Source organism: Sminthopsis crassicaudata, chromosome 3 (assembly GCF_048593235.1).
Source record: "Sminthopsis crassicaudata isolate SCR6 chromosome 3, ASM4859323v1, whole genome shotgun sequence".
Classification (NCBI taxonomy): domain Eukaryota; kingdom Metazoa; phylum Chordata; class Mammalia; order Dasyuromorphia; family Dasyuridae; genus Sminthopsis; species Sminthopsis crassicaudata.
In genome coordinates this window covers 536,324,716-536,345,999 of record NC_133619.1, presented here as the reverse complement: position 1 = coordinate 536,345,999, position 21,284 = coordinate 536,324,716, and the positions used below count along the sequence as shown (strand labels likewise).

At 33.8% G+C, this 21,284-nt stretch overlaps 1 protein-coding gene across 1 annotated transcript in view; it reads right to left on the bottom strand.

Annotated features, from left to right (window-relative positions):
• The window catches only part of MMP20 (matrix metallopeptidase 20), a 44,535-nt gene extending 23,768 nt beyond the window's left edge, over positions 1-20,767 (bottom strand). Inside the window, exons 1-6 of the mRNA XM_074304401.1 lie at positions 20,610-20,767; positions 13,173-13,420; positions 8,325-8,473; positions 7,031-7,156; positions 4,468-4,629; positions 3,607-3,748 (exon numbers count right to left, since the gene is read on the bottom strand). Of these exons, the coding sequence (XP_074160502.1) occupies positions 3,607-3,748; positions 4,468-4,629; positions 7,031-7,156; positions 8,325-8,473; positions 13,173-13,420; positions 20,610-20,735 (953 nt within the window). The 5' untranslated portion in view covers positions 20,736-20,767. The remainder of the gene's footprint in view (positions 1-3,606; positions 3,749-4,467; positions 4,630-7,030; positions 7,157-8,324; positions 8,474-13,172; positions 13,421-20,609) is intronic.
• Between the last annotated feature and the right edge of the window lie 517 nt (positions 20,768-21,284).

Here is a 21,284-nt window from a genome sequence, read left to right as displayed (position 1 = left end):
GCCTTTATTAGTTAGGAAAAGACTCCATGAAGTCTTGGCTGGCAATATCAGCTTCAATAGAGAAGTAATATTGCAAAGAAACATAATCTGAAAACTTTACTTTATACAGAAACAGAATAATAGAACAGGATAGGCAAGACTACTTAAGTTTGTATCTGAAAAGGCCTTCCTGCTTCCAGAGGATGTGGGGCCATTTAAGTTTGTATAAGAAAGGAGTTCTTCAGAGAATGTAAGTCCATTTAAGTTTGTATAACATTTTTGTTGGTGATTATTGAGCTGTCTGGTTTCGCTCCCATCAATTTGTTCTGAACCATTCAATCTATAGGTGAGGAAACTCAGGCGTAGAAAGGAAAGACTTTGCCAAAGGTAAGGAAGTTAGTGACAGAGTTGTATACTCCAGCCACAAATCTCTATCATCTAGTTTTATATTTTCCTCTCCCCAATGTATCTTAGTGTGGCTCATTTATTTGAAATCATCTGTTATATGCAATCATCTCTCACCAAATCTGAAATCTGGGAGAAGTTACAAAAGCAGCTTTCCACTAAAGACAGCCTTCCTCCTCACTCAATTACCAGGGAAACTTCAAGCAACTGAATCATGATCATGCTGCACCAAGAGAATTTTTTAAACCATTGAAACAGTGGTAGGCTATAGCAATCAATGGTTTTAGGTTGTAGAAACCTCATAAAGAAGGAAAAGAATGTCAAAATTTTTCATTCTTCTATCATTATCTCAGTAGCACATTATAACTACATCTTATGCCCAATGGGCAGGTAAAGAGAGAGGTGAGCATGGTATTGAATGATGGACAGGCAGCTAACAGGAAATGTCATCATATTAGAATATACTACTTTCTCTACTTTCCATTTCCATATCAAACATTCCTGTCAGGAAAACTTTCAGATATATGAAATTCAAGAAATCAGAGATGGACCAAATTAAGAAAAGTAACTATCTTCAGGAAAATCTTGTAGCATTAATTACAAATGCCTTCCTGAAATCTCCTTATGAGATAGGATTTCTAAAAAGCTTTATAGTAAAATACTGTTTCAATGGGTTATCAATGGGTTGTGTTATAAACATTTATTTGCATGTCATTTGTTTGAAATTCAGAGCAAATTTTCTTGTAGAAACAATTTCTCTATGGTACATTATAAAGAGCTGTGATACTTAGTGGTTAATTCCCTAAGCTGGCCCATGGAAGACTGTGAGCTAGTTGAACCATATGGCTCAGCTGTAGGATGTTATAATCTATTAGAGGAAAACTGCATGAACACACACAAGTAATTATATGAAATGTAATTAGGAAATAATTTGGGAGATCAGGATGGTCTCAGGTAGGGATAAATCTAAGACTTGATTAGAGGTAGATATTCAGGAAGTAGGAAAGTGGTTTCAACAAGCCTTCTCTTATTAACTCCCAAACTCAACTCCTACCCACTTTCTATGCAGATTAAATCCCTCTGTTCCTTTACTGAGAAGATTAATGTCCCTAGATGCAAGTTTTTTCATATCTCTTTCCTCATACTGCAAAAATCTGCCTTCACCCATGTTTTCCCCTGGGTTCAGGGGAAGTTAAAGCTATACCTTCCCTTGGGTCTGTCTGCAGATTATGGACCCCTATTCAAACTCTAATCAATATTAGGAAGTTTATTATGATTCTACAAGGGGTAATGATTGTAATTATTTTATTAATCTCATTTAGTAATACACATTTAGCCAGTCATCTAATAAGAATATACAATGTATTAATCAATATTTTATATAAATCACATAGGAATATAAATTCTAATAATAGAGTCTCTATGATAGCTCTCAAATCATAAATACTTTAAAAATTATTATTAACTACTTTTATTAATATATTTTATTACATTTTGTATTATATTAATATATTATATTAATATTATTATTAATATTAACTACTTTTAAAAAACCTGGTATGGAGCTTACTTTTTAACTGTAATAATGCTGATATGTTCACCTTGTATTGGTCAAATTTCATGACCAAACCAAGCATGAATGGCATATATTCTTGGAGTATATGGATGATTTTGCCATCTCTTCCTGCTCAACCTCATCCATCTTATGACTATTGAGTCAGTGGAGATACTCCCTGTTTCACTCATTCTGTGACTCTGCTGACATACCATTTTTAGCTTATGCTTCATATATCAACCTTTGTATAGCCTCTTTAGAATGTTCAGGTAATAAATGTGCTATCAAGCCTTATTAAAAAAAAAAAATAAGGCACAGGAAGTAGGAAATATCGCAGGTCATGAGGAAGACCTAAGTTCCACTTCATTATAAATCCCTTTAATAAAGTGCTTTGGCTCAGATCTCTGCCTCAGTTTGTTTCTTAGCCCTTTGGGATGTTTTTTTGTTCTCCCAGAACTCTGATCTATTTATAGTTCCTTTTCTCTTATTTTTTTTTATCTCTTCTTCTCTACCAGCTCCTTCCCTTTGACTATAAATATGCTTATCTCCTCATCATACAAACCCAAACCAGACTCCCTTAAAATGATCTTGCTTCATTATTGATCTTATTATCTCTTCCCTATCATTATAAATTTCTAGAAAATACAGTCTTCACTTACTATTTTCCCTTTCTCATCTCCTTACATCTTAGGCAAAACTTGCAATTTGGCTTCTTCTCCTTCTATTTGCTTAAACTGCTCTCTTATTCACTTCTTAACTGCTTAATTCAACAGCTCTTTTGGGCTCAGTGCTCTGTGAATTATGGTGACACTTATCTGTCTCAAAAGTTGAACTCTTAAGTCCAGAGTTCTTTGCGTTATGTCATGCAGCCTTGGATGTTTGTTAAACCAAATAAACTTGGTGGATTTTTAAAGTAGTTTCATGTAAAGAGAAAATTCAGACAATAAAAGGGAAGATAAAAAGACCAAATCTTCAAAACGTCAGGATCTTTTCAATGCCATGTGAAGCATCAGAGCTGCCTAACTTTTCTTCCTATATAGTGCTATTCAGAGGTACTTAGTAATCAGAAGATCTTTGTTCAAATTTAATCTCTGACATTTAATAGTTTTGTGACTTTTAAGTTTTTTAATGTCCTTAGATATCAATTTTTCTCATCTGTAAAATAAATCATTGACTTGACAACTTGTAATATTCTAGTGTCTGGCACATAGTCGATGATTAATAAATGCTTGTTAAAGGAATAATTCTTTCTTACTCTAAATCTATGCCCTCATGATTCTGGAGTTTTCCCTAAGGAAATCCTCTCCTAAACTATTTTTACTTTTCTCAATTCTTTCCCTTTATGACCCCATGGGTCTTCAAAAGCTCTTTTTTTGTTTGTTTTTTCAAGCAGACTTTCAAAACAAGGATATTTGTGTGTGTGTGTGTGTGTGTGTGTGTGTGTGTGTGTGTGTGTGTGTAGAGGAAAGGATAGGCGGAGAATAGAAAAATAGAAGAGTCCAGAAGTCATTGATGTGTAGCTCCAGGCTACATGAGTCATTTGTCAGTATACAAGCTATTTTTAGGTAGGTATCTGCCTGAAGAAATGATGTTTCTCCCTTTTTCTATTGTTGTGGATCCCTGAAATCACACAGAAGCTTGGTTTGTGGAATATATATGAAGCTCACCTGTCTTTGAAGAACAGTAATTCCTTCCCTAACATTGTAACAGCATCAAAGGATGAGGTGGAGTCACAGATATCAGGGTCTGATGGCTTGTGAGGAGGGATGTGGGGCACATTGGGTCTTTCAGTGACTGCTTTGCGAGGTCCTGGAGATTCAAAAATAAAGTTGGCAAAATTGACTTTTTTAAAAAAAGTCTCCTATATTCTTTGACTGTAGATATTCAGGATACTTGTGTGGTTTCTTGATTCTTTAAGGATCACCTTCCTTTTGGAGCCTTACTTACTTTAGAGATAGAGAAACTGAGGCTCAAAGTCAGAGAGTTAGTTGAGGGCAATTGAGGTCTTGAATCCCAGTCAGAAGCTCTATTTCAATCTAGCATACTGTGGGTCTGTTTTTTCTGCTATGGGGAATCAAAGTTAGAGCTGTTATTAACTGTCCAAAGTCTGCTAATATCCTTATATTGTTCATGGCTCTTGGGCATCATATTTGGAAGAAATGAAAGCCCACTCATATGCAAATAGGTATCTCAACATTGCTATAGCATGTCTCATATAGCATATAGCATATCATGAGGTAAATCCTGACCTAGGATCTAAGAAAAAATAAATCTTCTCCTTTAATCTCTACCCTGTTTGATCTAATATGCTTTGAAGAAAAATTCTAAACCCTAATTCCAAATCTAAGAAGACAAAGATGTTTGCATAATTGGAGAAATTAAAATATGGCTGGAATAAGGTTACTTTTAAGTAATCTCTACTTAAGTAGCCATTGTCAAGGCTTAAATTTTTTTAATTGTTGGAAATAAAATGTTATTCCTGCATCACTTATCTATGCTGAGCTATCAGATGAGTTCAGGGTTTATACCGTATAATGCCTGGATCCCTTTCACATCGTCCTTGGGGAGGCGAAATCCATAGGGATGTTGATACCTGTAAGTGGGATACATCAGTGCTGAGGGGTCACTAGAATGGGCCAATCCCAATGCATGACCAAATTCATGGGCAGCAACAGTGAATAAATTGAATCCTAAACAACATAGAAGGAATAAGATTAGTGTGTAATAGGTTTATAATTTCATTGTCATCATCATTGAATCCTAAACAACACAGAAGGAATAAAATTAGTATGTAATAGATTTATAATTTAATTGTCATCATTATCACAATTATAGGCAATTCTATAACATTTTAAGATTTGTGAAGCACTTTAAGCATTCTCTACATAATTTTCATCATCTCTCTGTGTTGAAGAATTAAAATCAAACATAATGTATCTGTCACCGATAATAGTGCAACTAACTTGTTTACTCTGGTTTGTTATAGATCATGAATTATTCAGAAACTAGACTTTTCCTGTGTCATATATTTTATTCCAATTCTATCAGAAAAAGGGCATAATGTTTGGTCAGTATTTCCCTATATTTGTGCAAATGAGACCATTAAGGGAAGATGCAAATTCTTAAGAAAGAACAATGGGTAGAAATTATGCGATGATGGCTATATGTGGAAAAAAATATAACCCAACTTCTTTACAATTAGAGCTATTCAAAAATATTGGGGTAGCGAGTTCCCTGTCACTGAAATTCATTAGATGATCACTTGTTGGGAGATATAGGAAATTGGTCTAAATGATTCCTGAGATCCCTTTTAAATATGTCTGTCTATGCTGATGATTTGCTTGCTTAATTACTAGACTCTTGTCTCATTCATTGTAACCAAGCCCTATTTTGTATTCCAGTGTCCCAACCATGTCCCTTTGTGTTTCCATATTCAAATTCCCATCTTATTACCCTGTACTATTCCTCATATCTTCCAGAACAGAGATTGGAGAACTTCTAGTTAACCATAGACTGAATTACCTATGGCCATATTCTCTCCATATCAGTTACCTACTTTGTCTGTGCTTTCTCCCATAAGCCTGTTCAGATGCTATGTTCTATCAACTTACTGAGAGGAGCCCCTGTTGTTCTCTATTAGAACTCTCAGATACTGAGTCAACTCATCTAGACCACTGGCTAGATGGACGTTGCCATAATCTCATGATGTTCAACTCATCAGCCAGGATCTCTCCTAAACCCATCAAGACTTTTCTGAATTACTTACCTCACTCTATCAAGACTCTAATTTCCAGATTTCAATCATCCCTCAAATGTTCCAATCTGTCAATGTACAATCCACTATATCCTGTACTGACAGATAAAGGGCAGAGAGAGGAGCTAAGACTCACTTGCCAATTATTTGTTTTCTGAGCAGGGCATATAAGTTCATTTTATTATTTCATCATTTCAACTCCTAGTGTGGAGATTGCCACTACCAATGCCCACTGATAACTATTCTACAATTTATAAATCAAAAGATTTGTTCAGGTCACTAAAAAGTTAAATGACTTGCCCAGGATCACATTGCTAGTAGTTTATTGATTTTAAGAAAAACTTTCTATCCACTAAGCCCCACTCTCTGCACTAAGCTATTCTTTCATGCTGTTAATAATGATGTATTGAAATAGGACACTAAGTCAATAAAAAAGTAAGATGGATAGTGGGGTTTATGAACTTCCTTCATACCTTTTAGTTCCCTTTTTTGAATAAGCACTTAGCCAACTCCTCATTATCTACACACATTCTATTCACCTTATGGGCTATCCAGAAGAGCCACATGCCCTTTCAAAGCCTTCCTTTTCTTCTAGACACTTTCTAAACATTGTGTATTCCCAGCTTAAGGAGTCGAATAGGTATCTTCTCCTTTTCTCCTATTTATCCAGAATAGGAACTTCTTCAAGACAAGGAATAGGTGAAGTGATATATTTTTTTAATTAATTATTTTTTATCTCAGAGCTTAATGGAATGCTTTGCCTTTCTTTTTGGTTTGGTCTTGTGATTTCATGAGTACAGGGAATTCTAGGTGAGGATAGCCCTCTACCAGTGTAGACAAGGAGCTGTTTTTCAACTCTTAGAGAGCTTCCTAGAGCACTGAGTCTTTCAATAACTTGCTCAGCATGACAACCAACTGCAGGAGTGAAACTTGAATCCAGGTCTTTTTTCTTGACTCTCAGACTTGTTCTCTAAATGTTACTTCACACTGCTTTCCTTGCACATAGTAGGCACTGAATAAAGATTTTGTTGATTTGAGTTGAATTGCTTATAGGTGACAATGACTGGAGAAAAAGATATTGCTGCTGCTGCTTCTTTCTAACAGAATATGTGGCTTATGCTAAAGTGAAACAGACCAAACAAGGATTCAGCTGCACAGCTGAGGGCAGAGCTTCCCCCTTATTGGGAAGGACCTTTGTGATTTTTGGCTTACTTGTTTTCCTTAGCCTGGCCCCCTAGTTAAAGGGTGACTTGGACCGTTGAGCCACAGGGATTCATGTTGGAGGCCCAGGAGAAGGTACAATATTTTCCAGGTTATGGTGAATTGTGCATATATACCATTCGTTCCCATAGTCCACTTCTCAGCATTGTCGAAATGGGTGTCTCCTCCCAGGCCTTCTCCAGGAGCAAATGCATGGGCCAGAGTTCCTCGAGGACCATCAAATGGGTATGAATCCCCATGATCTACCAAACATGAAAAAAAAATATCAACACAATTTAGTATGACATTTTTTGGTATCAGTTAAACATATTGTGCCCAAACCATGGACATATCATGATAAAAAAGAACCATTTTATATTGTATAAATTTTACTTCAGTACAAAAGACTCTAGATTGAGTATTAAAGGAGATGATGTCACAAAAGATTGTAATAAGCTTGATTCTCCCTGAAGGGAAAGCTGCTTAAGTATTCTAGGGGAACTAAAAAGTGTTAGGATGGACAATGCACTCTTAGTGAATTAAACCAATATTCCTGGTCAATATTAGGCATTTTAAATGAAGCCAGCTTCTCATTCTATGTCTTAAATTCTCAAATTTCCCCCAAAGCTCAAGTGCCACTTTCTTCATCAGGCTTATCCTGATCCCATCAGCTGCTTTTGCCTCTCCATCTACAATTCACTCTACTTCTCCCCAATTAGAGTTAATTAAAAATGGGTATCAGAAGCAGGCTAATAGACAAAAGAAGTCAGGAAAGGGCTTCTTGAGGGGCATATAAAGAGGGAAGTAGGAAGTCTTGACCTTAATGATGGTGGTAGTGGTGATGGTGAGCCTTGAGGAATCATTCTTTTCAGAGCACTGCTTAGCACAGTATTGTCTTTTTCTTGTTTGCCTGCCTTCCCTAAGCCATTGCCTGGCCGAAGTGTATGGCCCATGGAAATCACATCATTAGTATACACTGGGAATGGCTTTCTTCCATCCTAGAGATGAAAATACTGAAGGACATTCAGTTGAGTCAGCAAGAAAGTGAGAGCAAGAGTATTGGGGAAAAAAAGAAGCAGGAATAAAAAGGAGGTAGAAATTCATTGTTCAAGTATAGTAGTTGCTATGGAAAAAGGAGAATAAAATCAAAGATCTTAATCAGATACAAAGGTCAAAGATAAGCATTAAAATGAGACAATAAATAGTCTATCCTACTTTGATTTGGTGACCTAAAATTTTCTGAGAACTGTTTCAATTGTAACTATTGTCACAACTTGGGCATAGTGGTGCCTTTTGCTTATAATCTGGCTCTCTGTGCATCAAACCCCATTGTGGATAGATTGCACTGATTGATTGTATCCAAAGTCACACAGGGACTGATTGTGACAGCTTTGATGTGCCGGTTATAGATAGAGTAGAAGGATATATTACCTCCAATTTCAAACGAGATCATAATATCTGCTTCTCCTGTGTTTTGTCGAACAAAATTCAGAGGGACAGCATTACTCCAAGCCTGTAAGGCCATGTCTACTGCCTTGTCAACTTCAGCATGGCTCATTGAGGATGTATATTTTGAGACTCTGTACAAGTAAAGAGAATATATTTTCCATTTTGTGAATCATGCTAAGTGAGGAAACAGAATTACTTGTCCAGACCTTATTTTTAAGAGCGCAATCTTTTCTTTCAATTATGGATTAAATAAAATATCCTAGAAGGCCTGCAGACTAAAGTGGAAACCTAAAGCAAAAGTTGAGAAAATTTAGGGCTTAAAAACATTCTTCCCTAATTTGACAAATATGAATACTATTTTCTTGGAAATAAAGGTAAGCAAATTCAAACAAAGAGATAAGGAACTGAAAGCCTTTGATTAAACATTCTAAAGCAAAACAGAGTGGACTTAACATGATAGGATTTAGAGGAGGAAGAGCACTTAGTCCAACTTCCTCATATAGATGAGCAAAAATAAGAGCCAGGGACAATTGTTATTAATACGCTTATGTGTACTGTTTGTTCCTGAAAAGAATCCAAATTAGAGGGATTTTATTTTTTTTGTCTCGAGGCAATGAGGTTAAGTGATTTGACTAGGATCACACAGCTAGTACATGTTGAATGTCTGAGGCTGGAATTGAACTCGGATCCTTCTGATTCCAGGGCCAGCATTATATATACTGTACAATCTAGCTGCCCCAGGGGAATTTGAACTAGATTTTAAAAAGATGGTAAGGATGGAGGGAGGAGAAAGAAAAACAAAGAAATTTACACAATAATTTTATTATGTATTTTAAAAGGAATAGCAAGTTATACATATAGATTTGCAGTTTCATGTACAATCATCTTTTTTATTATACTATGTTATGGGAATGCTTATTTTATTCCATAAATTAAATAAACAAAAAGTAGCCCAGTTGAGCTAATGTTACTGCTAGGTAGAATTGCATAGAATGAAGAGATGTTTCATTTATTCATTTATCTATCATCTATATATCGATGTATCTCTCTATTAAAACAGTAGAATCTGGAGAAAAGAATAAGGCCTTAGAAACCAGAGTGAAAGAATTGCTAGAAGCATTCTTTTTGTTTGCATAATTCTAAATCATTTTCCAAAATGGTTATTTGATGCATACCTCTACCAGCCCTTTACTGATTTGGTATTTTCCCACAACCTAACTACCTGTATTATTTTTACCTTTTGTCATCTTTGCCATTTTGCTGGGGGCAAGATGAAATCTCTTTGTATTTATCTTTCTCTTAGTGATTTGAAACATTTTTTTTTTCAATATGGCTAGTTTGCAATTCTTTTGAATTCTTTTTATTCAAATCCTGACCATTTATTTATGAGTATATCTTATATATACATATGCATATATTAACATAAATATACATATATATCTGTTTATTGTCTACATATCTTGGATACAAAGTTCTTATATGAAAAATTGATATAAAGGTTTTTCCCATTTGACTTTTTTGTTTCTTATCCTAAATATATTAATTCTATTTCTGTAGAAGCTTTTCAGTTTCATGTAATTAAAGTTATCTATTTCATCTTTTGTAATTTCCTCTATTTCTTGTTTGGTTAAGAGTTTATCTTCACATAACTATGAGAGGTATTTGATCTCTTCTTCATTTTAAAGGTATAATCCTTAGTACTTTATTAAAGTCATGTATTTAATTTGAATTTATTGTGGAATATACTGTATGGTATTGATTTAAGCCTAATTTCTAATCAGACTGCTTTTCAGTATTTTTAGCAGTTTTTTAAATTAAATAGGGAGTTTTTTTCCTAAATAATTTATGTTTTCTGGCTTATGAAATGTTGGATTGTTAAATTCCATTATGATTATCTCTTGTCTAGTCTGTTTCACTGATCCACTTCTCCAATTTATAATCTGTATGAATTGGTTTAGATGATGATTGCTTTAAGATCTGGAAGTTCTATTATACCCATCATTGTATCCTTTTTCATTATTTCTCTCAGTATCCTACATCTATTATTATTTAATGAAATCCTATAAAATATCCTTTTTTGATAATTTGATTGGTATAGCATTAAAGTTATGAATTATTATTGGTAGTATTATTTTTATTATATTGATATGGCCTAGCAATGAGCACTGAACAATCCTCCAGCTATTATATTCAGTTCTTTATTTCTTTAAGGAGTGTTTTGTAATCTTTGAATCAATACAAGTACTTTGTATGCTTCAATGGATTGTATGTGCTTCAATAGATTTAGTTAGATTGAACCGCTACTTCTATTACATGTTGTTTATTTATTCTATGTGATGCTTCCTTTTGATTTTATTGATATTTTTATGATATTAAAAAGATCCTCCTATGTTATACTTGCCAAGGATTTTAGCATAAATGAATGGTATACTTTGTCAAAGATTTATTTGCATCTATTGAGACAATTATATAGTTTTGAAAGTTGTTGTTCTTGTTACTATTATTCCTCTATAGCTCCACGTACATCTATTCCTTTCTCCTTCATAGAGCCATTGAACTAGTTCAAATTGTCATCATTTAATTTTTTTTCCAATTTATTCTCAAATCTTTCTCAGTGAAAAAAAAACAGAAAAAAATTTGGAATCATTTCAATAGTCTTCCTGTTGATGTCTCTATTATTGAGTCTTTCCCCTCTCCAATTCCACACAACATCCAAAGTGATATTCCTAAAATATGAGTTTCATCAAGTAACTCCCCTCCTCAAATGAACTCTATTAAACTTGCTATTACCTCTACAATCTAATGCAAGCTGCTCTGTTTGACATTTAATGTCTTTCACAATCTGGCTATAATGTGCTTTTCCAGGATTATTATACAAACTCCTTTTTATACATTCTATGATCTAGAAACTGCATCTCCTCTTCTTTAACACTGCCACCATTCCAGCCCTGGTCCTCATCACTATTGTTATATTGATGGTTGATCTCACTGCTTGTCTCTTCTCACTCTAATCCATCATCTACTCAACTGTCAGATGAGATATGTAGAAGAAATAAGCATTTATATAATATCTATGAATGTCAGTATTGTGTCTTGAAACAGGGGCTAGATGGCTACTTGTCTCACATATTATAGTAAGAATTCCTTTCAGGTATAGATTGGACTAATGACCACAGAGATTACTTCCACTGTTAAATTCTATGATTCTCTGAAATTCAGTAGGGACAAGATGAAGAAATACTGTTAAATTCAGGAAACATTTATTAAGTATCTATTGTGATACTTAATAAATACACAAATAAATCTCATTTTAATTAAATTTTATTTAGTAATTTAATTAATTGTGGCATATAAATTAAGAAAAAAGACAGTTTTTGGCCTCAAGGAGCTCATATCAATATATATGTATGCAAGGAGAGAATCACTTAAATTTAACTAGGTACTGCCCTTTTTGAACTAAATTATCTGTGGCCTAGACCCCTTGCTGTACATTTGTAGTTATAGTCACAGTTTATTCTAAGGAAAAAAAAAAACCCACGGAAAACTCTCCAAAGACTCTTATAAATAACCCTTACTTTCTCTTCATTTGTTATACAGAACCCAGCATTCCTTGCTTCTAATATGTCCCCAAAAGCCATGTAGTCCAACCTGAAAAAAGTTCTCTATAAAATTTCAATGGCATCATCTAGCCTTTGTTTGATTCCCCTCTAGAGAGAGAAAACTCATAATTTCAGAGGCAGACTATCTAAAAAAAGTTTTTTGAATTTATCATTGAAGCAGTGGATATGGCGTTGGAACTTGAGTGCAGAGTTCAAATACAACTTCAAATTCTTAATAGTTCTGTGACCCTGGGCAAGGTACAACCTCAGTATTCTCATCTAATAAAGTGAGGATAATAATAACACCTATCTCCCAGATTTCTTTTGAGGATCAAATGAAACAGTATTTATAAATTGCTTAATATAGTGCCTAGCCCAAAGTAGGCCCTTAATAAATGCTTAAACCTTTCCTTTTGAGTCATACTCTAGTCCTTTTTCCACCCCAAAAACTGGCTAAAATTTTATTCAATGAAATCCTGCATTTACTTTCAGAGCCCCACCTGCTGGGTACAGAGAGTTATAGCATCTTATTGACTGCCTAGAAAAACACTTTGATTTACCCCTATATCACCACATATGTTGAACAGTTATTACAAGGGTTTCTAAAATAGGTACTTTTTATCATATCCTCAAATTATTTTTTAAGCCAAAAGTCATTAAATTTTTAAAAAAATTAAAAATTGGCTTTTAAGCCAAAAGTCATTAAATTATTTTTTAAGCCAAAAGTCATTAAGAAATGATGGCAGGTAGCATAATTTACTCATTTGATTCAGAGATTCCTTTTCCATTTTCCAGATTTATATGTTTTGATACTATGATTATATTGCCTCATATATACAAAATTCCCTAATGCCACAGTCATTTTGAGAATATGTTCTCTTAAAGGCAGGCTATTTTTGATGAAAGTTGGAATGATAGAGAATAAAGAGCAGAGGATTGGGATTCAGTGGACCTGAATCCTGAATCCTGAGTTCTGCTGCTTCTTAAGTATGTCATGATGGACAAGTTACTAACCTCTGAACCTCAGGTTTTTCATCTGTAAAGTGATAAGGGTGAGCCAGATACTTCTAAGACACATGCTGGTTCATTGTCTATGATATCATGATATTTAAAATTTTTCAACCCCTCCCAAACTCTTCTGTACCTTTAAAAATATTGTGTGGCATGTTTGTACCTCAAAAACATCAAAAAGCGTATTGCTGTCTGATTCTTGAAAACTCTGTTTCATTACCTGTAAGTCAAAGTGTTCTTTTTCCACTTGGGTTCACCTGGGAACAGACGGTAATTTGCAATATCAGGAACACCACATCGAGGCCTCTTCATTACCTTCATAGTAGAATAATCCAATTTCCCAGTGACCTGGAGGCCAAAGAATGCTTGCATTTCTTTGATTTTCCTTTCCATGGTATTGCGTCCTTTTACAATCATCTCTCCAATCTGATGTCCTCCTTTCTTTGTGTAGTATCTGTCAAGATATGCCTACAAGAAAGAGACATTCAAATGGCTCTTTAATATGAATATTTATGGCATATGCTTTATGAAATTCTAGAAGTACTTTGAAGTTAGAAGTCATTTTTAGTGAAATACCAATTGACCTTTATAGCTCTTACTATTATACTATGAATTCCTTGAGAATGGGAGCTTTTTTTGTGTAACTTTTTTGCATCCCTAGTACTTACACAGTGCCTGGCCATAATAAATGCTTAATAAGTGCTAGTTGATCCATCACTGTTTGCAAAGCACTTTACATACATTACATCACCACAACCCTTTGAGATATTTATAGATTCATTTTATAGATGAAGCAACTATAACCAATTTTGGAGAGAGAATTTGACTATCTGACTCTAAGCAAGTCTAGCACCCTACCACCATGACACACTCCCTCTTTATGAAATAAAGTATGGATGAATATTTTGCCTTTATATTTTCCATTAATATTGATAGCTCATATTTGATTGGGATTTTACAGCCTGTAAAGTGCTTTCATGTATATTATCTTATTTGGTCTTCTTAGTCCTTGTATGATAGGTAGTACAGCTACAACTGTATCCATTAAATAGATGAAATTCAGCCAGGATTAGTGACTTAATCCAATTGAGATTATTCAACCAGTTAAGTATAAAACTGACTAACAAATCCAGATCTTCAAACCCCCAAACTAGTGTTCTTCTTTTTAAAAAATTATTTTATTTTGAAGTTAAGAAGTACAAACAAGTATTTCCATAACATAATAAAATAGAGGAAAAGATGATAAATATGAAACTGTAAATATATTTCATACAACTTGCTATTTTAAAAAATATATAATGAAGTTATCACATAACTTCCTTTTTTCCCTTTCCCTCCTGAGATGGCTACTATTAAATAGAAATATCTGTGTGTGATTATGTATATATATATATATGTATATATACATATATATATATATATATATATATATATACATAATCACACACAGATATTTCTATATATGTATATAAATGTAAAATAATTCTATAAATCTATTTTTTTCAGTTCCCAAATGATAAATTGTCAAAGGGTAAGAACTAATTTTTTTAATTCACAAAAGGAAGATACCTATATAGTCTTACTGAAGAAGAGAGCTTTTATAACAACAGTGGAATTCTCTAAAGAATTTAAAATGACTATCACACAGAAGGAAATGGAAAGGCTTGTTGTAAGTGTGAATCACTGTAATACATTGAAAATAAGGACTATAAAGAACAAGTAGTACAAAGGATATCATCAAAGAATTATATGTCAAAATGTTCATACATGAAAAAAGAATTTTTAAAAATAGGCTGGTTATGTGGTTAGAGGGAAGAACCTATGGATGACTCATGTGCTCTGTTGATACTATCAAGATAGCAAGATAATGTGAAAAAAAAGTCTCCAGCATATTGAATTGGGCCTTTTGTAATGAATTTATGGGAGAACATAAAAATTCTTACAGGGCAGGCATGTGTAGGTAGGTTGGAAGTTCATCTGGAGGGAATGTTTACACCAAGGATGCAAAGAAGAATTGTTTTTTAAAGTGGAAAAAGTTAAATTTAGGTCTCTTTTATAAAAATCATAGAGTAAAAAAAAAGTCCAAGCAGAGATATTTATGAAATCATAAGTATTAAGTGATCCACCTGGGACTGTTATATTGAATGTCTTCTATTATGCTTGTGATATGCTATTAAGCGATAGTGTTTGGGGTATTATGTTGGGCCTTTCTGGAAACAAGGATATACTTCAGATGTTTTGTTAATATTCAAAGAATCATAAAACTCAAGAGTTGGAAACAAACAAAGAATATAAATAAAAATCTTTTCTAGGATATCCCCAAAGAATGAAGGAAAGGAAATAAGCATTTATTAAGTGACTGCCACGTGCCAAGCACTTTGCAAATATTATTTCATCTGATTTGTTATCCCTCTTCCAATTGCTAACCCTTTGGTAAACGACTTTCATTGCCCCCTCAGTCTTCCAAAATTGATTTTATGAACACAGTTATGAGGTCATATTTATTTTAATTAAATTTATTTCATATTTGATACACTGTTCTATTAAAATCTTTTTGGATCCTTTCTGAAAGGCACCACCTAATGGTGGTGCAGTAGGTAGAATATCTACAGTTAGAATTGCTGATGCTGATCAGTCATTTGGTTGTGTCCAACTCTTTGTGACTCTGTGGCCATAGACTCTGTGTCTATGTGACTCTGTGGTCATTTGTGAGGTTTTCTTGGCAACGAGACTGTAGTGATCTGCCATTTCATTTCCAGTGGATCAGGCAAACAGAGGCAAATGATCCTAATGTCTAGGATCACATAGCTAGTAAATGTCCGAGGCTGGTTTTTTGAACTCAGGTCTTTCCAACTCTAAGCCCAGTGTGCTATCCATTGAAACACCAGGCTGCTGAGAGTCAGGAATATCAGTTCAAATCCATCCTCTGAGTCTTACTAGTTTTATGTGTTTTATTTAACTAGGCAAGTCATTTAACCTCACTTTCCTCCAATGTAAAATGGGAATAATAATACCTAACTCTCAGGGCTGTTGTCAGGATCAGATGGACAACATTTGTAAAGCTCTATATAAATGCTACGTAATACTATTGTCCTGAATTTGCCATTCATGTTGTGTTGAATATTCTTCCCACCTTTGTGTCAAATACAAATTTGATATGCATGCCATCTTTACCTTAATCTAAGTCACCAATAGATCACTATAGACAACCTTCCAATGCACATGGAATCATTGATGACTACTACTAGAGTACTTCCCAGATCTACCACCGAAGTGACTGTATCAGAAAAGGAAGGGTGGTTAATCTGACATTACTTGTCCAACTTGTCCTTGATTTAGTCATATTGTGATACAAAGGAGTACTTCATTCATTGGATTCATTTACCAACTATTCTTCATACTATAAGAAATTGAAGGCAATCTCACACTGGTTTGCAATTTGTAGTCTCATTCTTTTCTTCTTTTGAAAGTTTGGACAATATTTGTTTTTCTTCAGTTCTGCAGTACCACATGATTTAAATTTTTAAAAAGTTTCTTCTTTAATGACGAATTTAACAATTATTCACAAATACAAACATCCCAATATATTTATATATGAACACATGAACTTTTGTTAGATTGTTTTTAAAGATATATATTAAATTTAGTAATGCAATAACAATAGTTTTGTTTATATGCCTTTATGAACTTCTTTTTGTTTTCTTGTATTTTTAAAAAGATCTTATTGATGCTTCTTTTAAAAACCCCACTTTCCACTAAATCTCCATCTCTCTCAAGAAAAAGAAAGAAAGAAAAACCTGTGCTTGTAGGATATATGTAGTGGGGTAGGGTTTGGAGACATGATTTCATTGATTTGAGGAACTTCCAGATGAGGACATTCCCTTGACCAATGGAACTTGGTACTTTCTCCAGAGTAGTCTAAAAAATAGAGAGATTAAAGTAACTTGTCCAGATTAATATAGCTTGTATGTATTTGAGATGGAACATGAACCCTGTTTTATTCTGGCTCTGGAGCCAGTTCTCTGTCTGGATGCTACTCTGCTTTTTTTTTAAACAAATATACAACATATGGACTGTGTCTAAAAATTCATATTTCATTCTGTACTTATATTTCATGTCTTTTCTGACAAGAAGTGAGAAGCATGCTTCTCCCTCAGTCTTCTGAAGTCATGACTGGTTTCCGCATCTCCAGAATCTTTCTTTTCTTTTCTTTCTTTCTTTTTTTTTAATCTTCATGATCTTTCAAAAGACATTCATAATTGGTTAGCAATAACATTTGTCACTCTCTCAGGATGATGCTGAACCATAATTCATCTGGGCTTAGTGACTTAAATTCATTAAAGGTAGTTCGGTACTCTTATCTCTCCTCTTACACTGGATTTTAACCTTTCTACTAGCCATTTTTTTTCACTATTTATGGTTCTATTCTATTGCTAGTTGAGAGATCATTCTTGATGGCAAATAAAACAGAATTGAAATAAAAATTGAATGGCTCTGTTTCTTTGTTTTCATAGAGCTAAAATGGGATTTAGAGGTGTGCTGGAGCCATCTCAAATTATGTAGCAAAGATACATTAGTAAATTTTCAGTGTGATCATTTACAATTTAGAAATTGAATTATGGTACACATCAGGGCTCAATTTATAGTTGTTGATTGTCTATACTTAATAAAATGACTTAATATCTTTACTTAAGTTATGTATATATTTGTATATAAATAAATATATATATATGTATATACATACACACATATATATGCACACATATATACATACATACATATATATGTATACGGATATATATGTACATATATACATATATACATACATATATACATACATACATACATACATACATATATATATACATACATACATACATACATACATATATATATATATATATATATATATATATATATATATATATATATATATATATATATATATATATATATATATATATATATATATCCTTGTACACCCCTGACCTGGAAGGTTCAGAATACCTAGTTCAGCCCTCACATTTTACGTATGAAGAAATGGAATTAAGTGACTTGACCACAGTCACAGAAATAGTGTTAGAAAGGTTTCAGCATACTATCCATCTTAAAAGGTGGTTCTTTCCTTTCTTATGTCTTCTTTTTCCTGATAGGATAGAGAGATTTCTGGAAGACATAGTGTGGTAACTACAACATTGACTTCTGAGAAGATATAGCCACAGTCAGAGTTTATCTTTTGGGAAACATTGAAAGTGCTATATGAATATGATGTATTGTTATTATTTTGATATAATCCAGTGTAATTTTGAAATTTGACAAACATTTATCAAAAACTTCATACATTCAAGGTGCTCTTGTGCTTGAAGTTATAAAGATTAAACTGGTAGCTATTTTCATTTAAGTTTTACAGGTGGTACACATGTATTTCCATAAGTAGTTTTAAAGGAATATTGAGGATGGAAAGATGGCTAAAAACTAGGTGAGGGAGGATCAGGAAAATTTTTTAGGAGTAGGTGACACTTGATCTGATTTTTGAAGGAAAAAAATAACAATAGCAACTACAATAATAATAAGGAATTTGTAGAGAATCTTAGTGCTTACAAAAAGCTTTACAAATATCTACAAATATCTAATTTTAGTCTCACAAGAACCCTGGAAGGCAGGTGCTATTATCATCTCCATTTTTTAGATGAGAAATCTGAGGCAAATAGAGATGAAGTGACTTGCTGAGGATCACAGCTAGTACATTTTTCTTACTTCAAGTCTAGCACTTTAGAAAAGAGAAGAGAATGCATTCCAATCATGAGAGATGGGTTGTATAAATAATGCATGTTGGGGGAATATCAAGTTCTGGGAGCAGTCAAATTTGGCTAGAATGTAGAGTAGAACATGAAAGGGAGTATTATGAAATGAGGCTTGAAATATAGGCGGGAATCAAATTGTTGAGGTTCCTAAATGCCAAAATAAATAGTTGTTTCTTGGAAAACGTTTTTGATGGGTACAAATGTGGAGATTGAATTGGATAGAAAGAAGTTGGTAATCAGAACTAATAGGAGATTATTATAGTAGTATAGAAAAGATATGGTAAGAGCATGAACTTATTAAAAACATAAGAGATGTAAAAGATATGGGGGTATGATAATCAAATTTTAACAAGTGATTGTATCTGGAGTTGGGGGTTAGAGAGAGACAGAGGAATTTAGGCCAACTTTGAGTTTATGAACCTGGATAGAAAGTGGATGGTGAGTCTCTGAACAGAAATAGGAGAGTTTGGAAGTAGGATAGATTTAGGTGGGAAGATAATGAGTTCTGTTTTAGACATGTGGGGTTTGAGATGCTGAGAGGATATCTAGGAGCATATATTCAGGGTCACTTAATGGTATATGATTATAGCCCAGGAGAGCAATTAGGGTTGGATATGTAAATTTATGACTCATTTATGTAGAGATGATTCTTGAAGCCATCAGCACTGTTGAGAATTCCAAAAGAGAGAGTGTAAAAGAGAAAAGAGGGCCCAGAATCCTGGATATGCTAATGTTAAGGTAGCAGCTTTGGGTAATGACCCAGCAAAGAAGACTGGAAAAGATCGGAAGACACTTGGACGAGAGCAATGTCATAGGAGTAAAGAGAAGAGAGCTCCTGGGAGAAGGGAAAGTAGCTGTCAGTATCAAAAGTTGTGGAGATATCAGAGAACATAAACTCATAAATATTTTAAGATGTAGCAGTTAAGAGATTTTCAGTAATTTTACTATTACTATTATACATTGTGTAATCTTTATCTTCTGCTTGTATGATACTGCATAAAGTGTTGAGATACTGAAATGAGTGAAATGTGGCTGTATTTGTGGAGCTTACATCTTAGTAGGAGATATAAAGTAGGCGGTCTCATAATTCAAATTCAAGAGAAAATGTGGAAGTACATTAGGAGAGGAATGGAGTGCTAGAGGAATACAGAGGAGGGAAAGATTGCTACTATCTGGGAGAATTAATGATAGTTTCTTGAAAGAGGGGATATTTGACCAGACTTTGAAGTAAGGGAAGGAGTTAGACAAGCAGAAAAAGGTAAAGGTATTCCACACAGAGAAAAAGTCATGAACAAAGGCAAAGTACATTCAAGTATATCCAATAGTTTGTTCTCCTGTTCTGAAGGGCAAGTGATATATTGGGAAATAATAACAGAATGATAGCTGGGTAAATTATGGAAGGCTTTGAATGCTAAGCAGAATTGAGTGTACAATTTCCAATTAAAAGTATTTTTTTAATAGAATAGGACAAAGAAAGAAGCCTTAAGGTAGTAGAGACATGGAAGTTTTGCTACAGTGAAAAGTGAATAGGATGGAAAGGAAGGTAGTCAGGCATTTGGGGGGAGTACAACAAAACCCAACTTTACTTACTTTGCCATAATATGGAAGAATGGCACTATCTACAAAAAATTGACTCATTCATTCAGTTGTTCATTTGACAGCTATTCATTGAGCATCTGTTTGTAATGCTTTGAGTTTCAACCCCTGAGAAAAAGCAGACTAGGGTTGATAATTTTAAGAAGAGTTGCTCCAAGTCATCTAGAAGTTATGAACAATGAATGCAGATTTTCACCTGTTTTCTTTTATACACTTTCTGGTTTTACAGTTAAAAGAATGTTCAGAGTTCCACTAACCTGTGCAATATAATAGTCCCTCCTTGTTGACCTGGCAGGAGATACAAATAAAGCTGAGGCAACAGTTGACAATTTCAAAGCAGTGATCAGGAGAAAAGAAAGGCCAGATGCCTGTAATATCTTCATCTCTTTAAAGCTGATTTGGAAAACCTTATCAGTCAGTGTGTGAGCAGCAGATAGTACACGTTTGCACTTCGACCTTGTGAAGCTTTTATAAAGGCAAACAGGTCTGTGAACTCCGGGCCAAGATGATTCATGTCTCAGAAGGTAATTATACAGCTGTTTTGTTTATCTTTGATGAAGGGGTATCACAATAGTTCACAAGTTTCAGGAAAAGTTTCATTCTTGGTGATTTGGAAAAGTCATGAAAGAAAACAACTATTCCTTATGATTGATGGAAAACCCAATACAAATGACAAGAACTCAGTTAACTAGTTCTCAATAAATGCTTGTTTGAACCTCAGAATTTTTTTCCCTGTAAAATGAAAGAGTTAAACTACATAGTATTTCCAATCCCTCTATTTTTGTCTGCCTGCATTTTTTATTTCCTTCACAGGTTAAGTGTACATTATTTCAAAGTCTGATTCTTCTTGTGCAACAAAATAACTGTATGGATATGTATACATATATTGTATTTAATATATACTTTAATATATTTAACATGTATTATTAGTC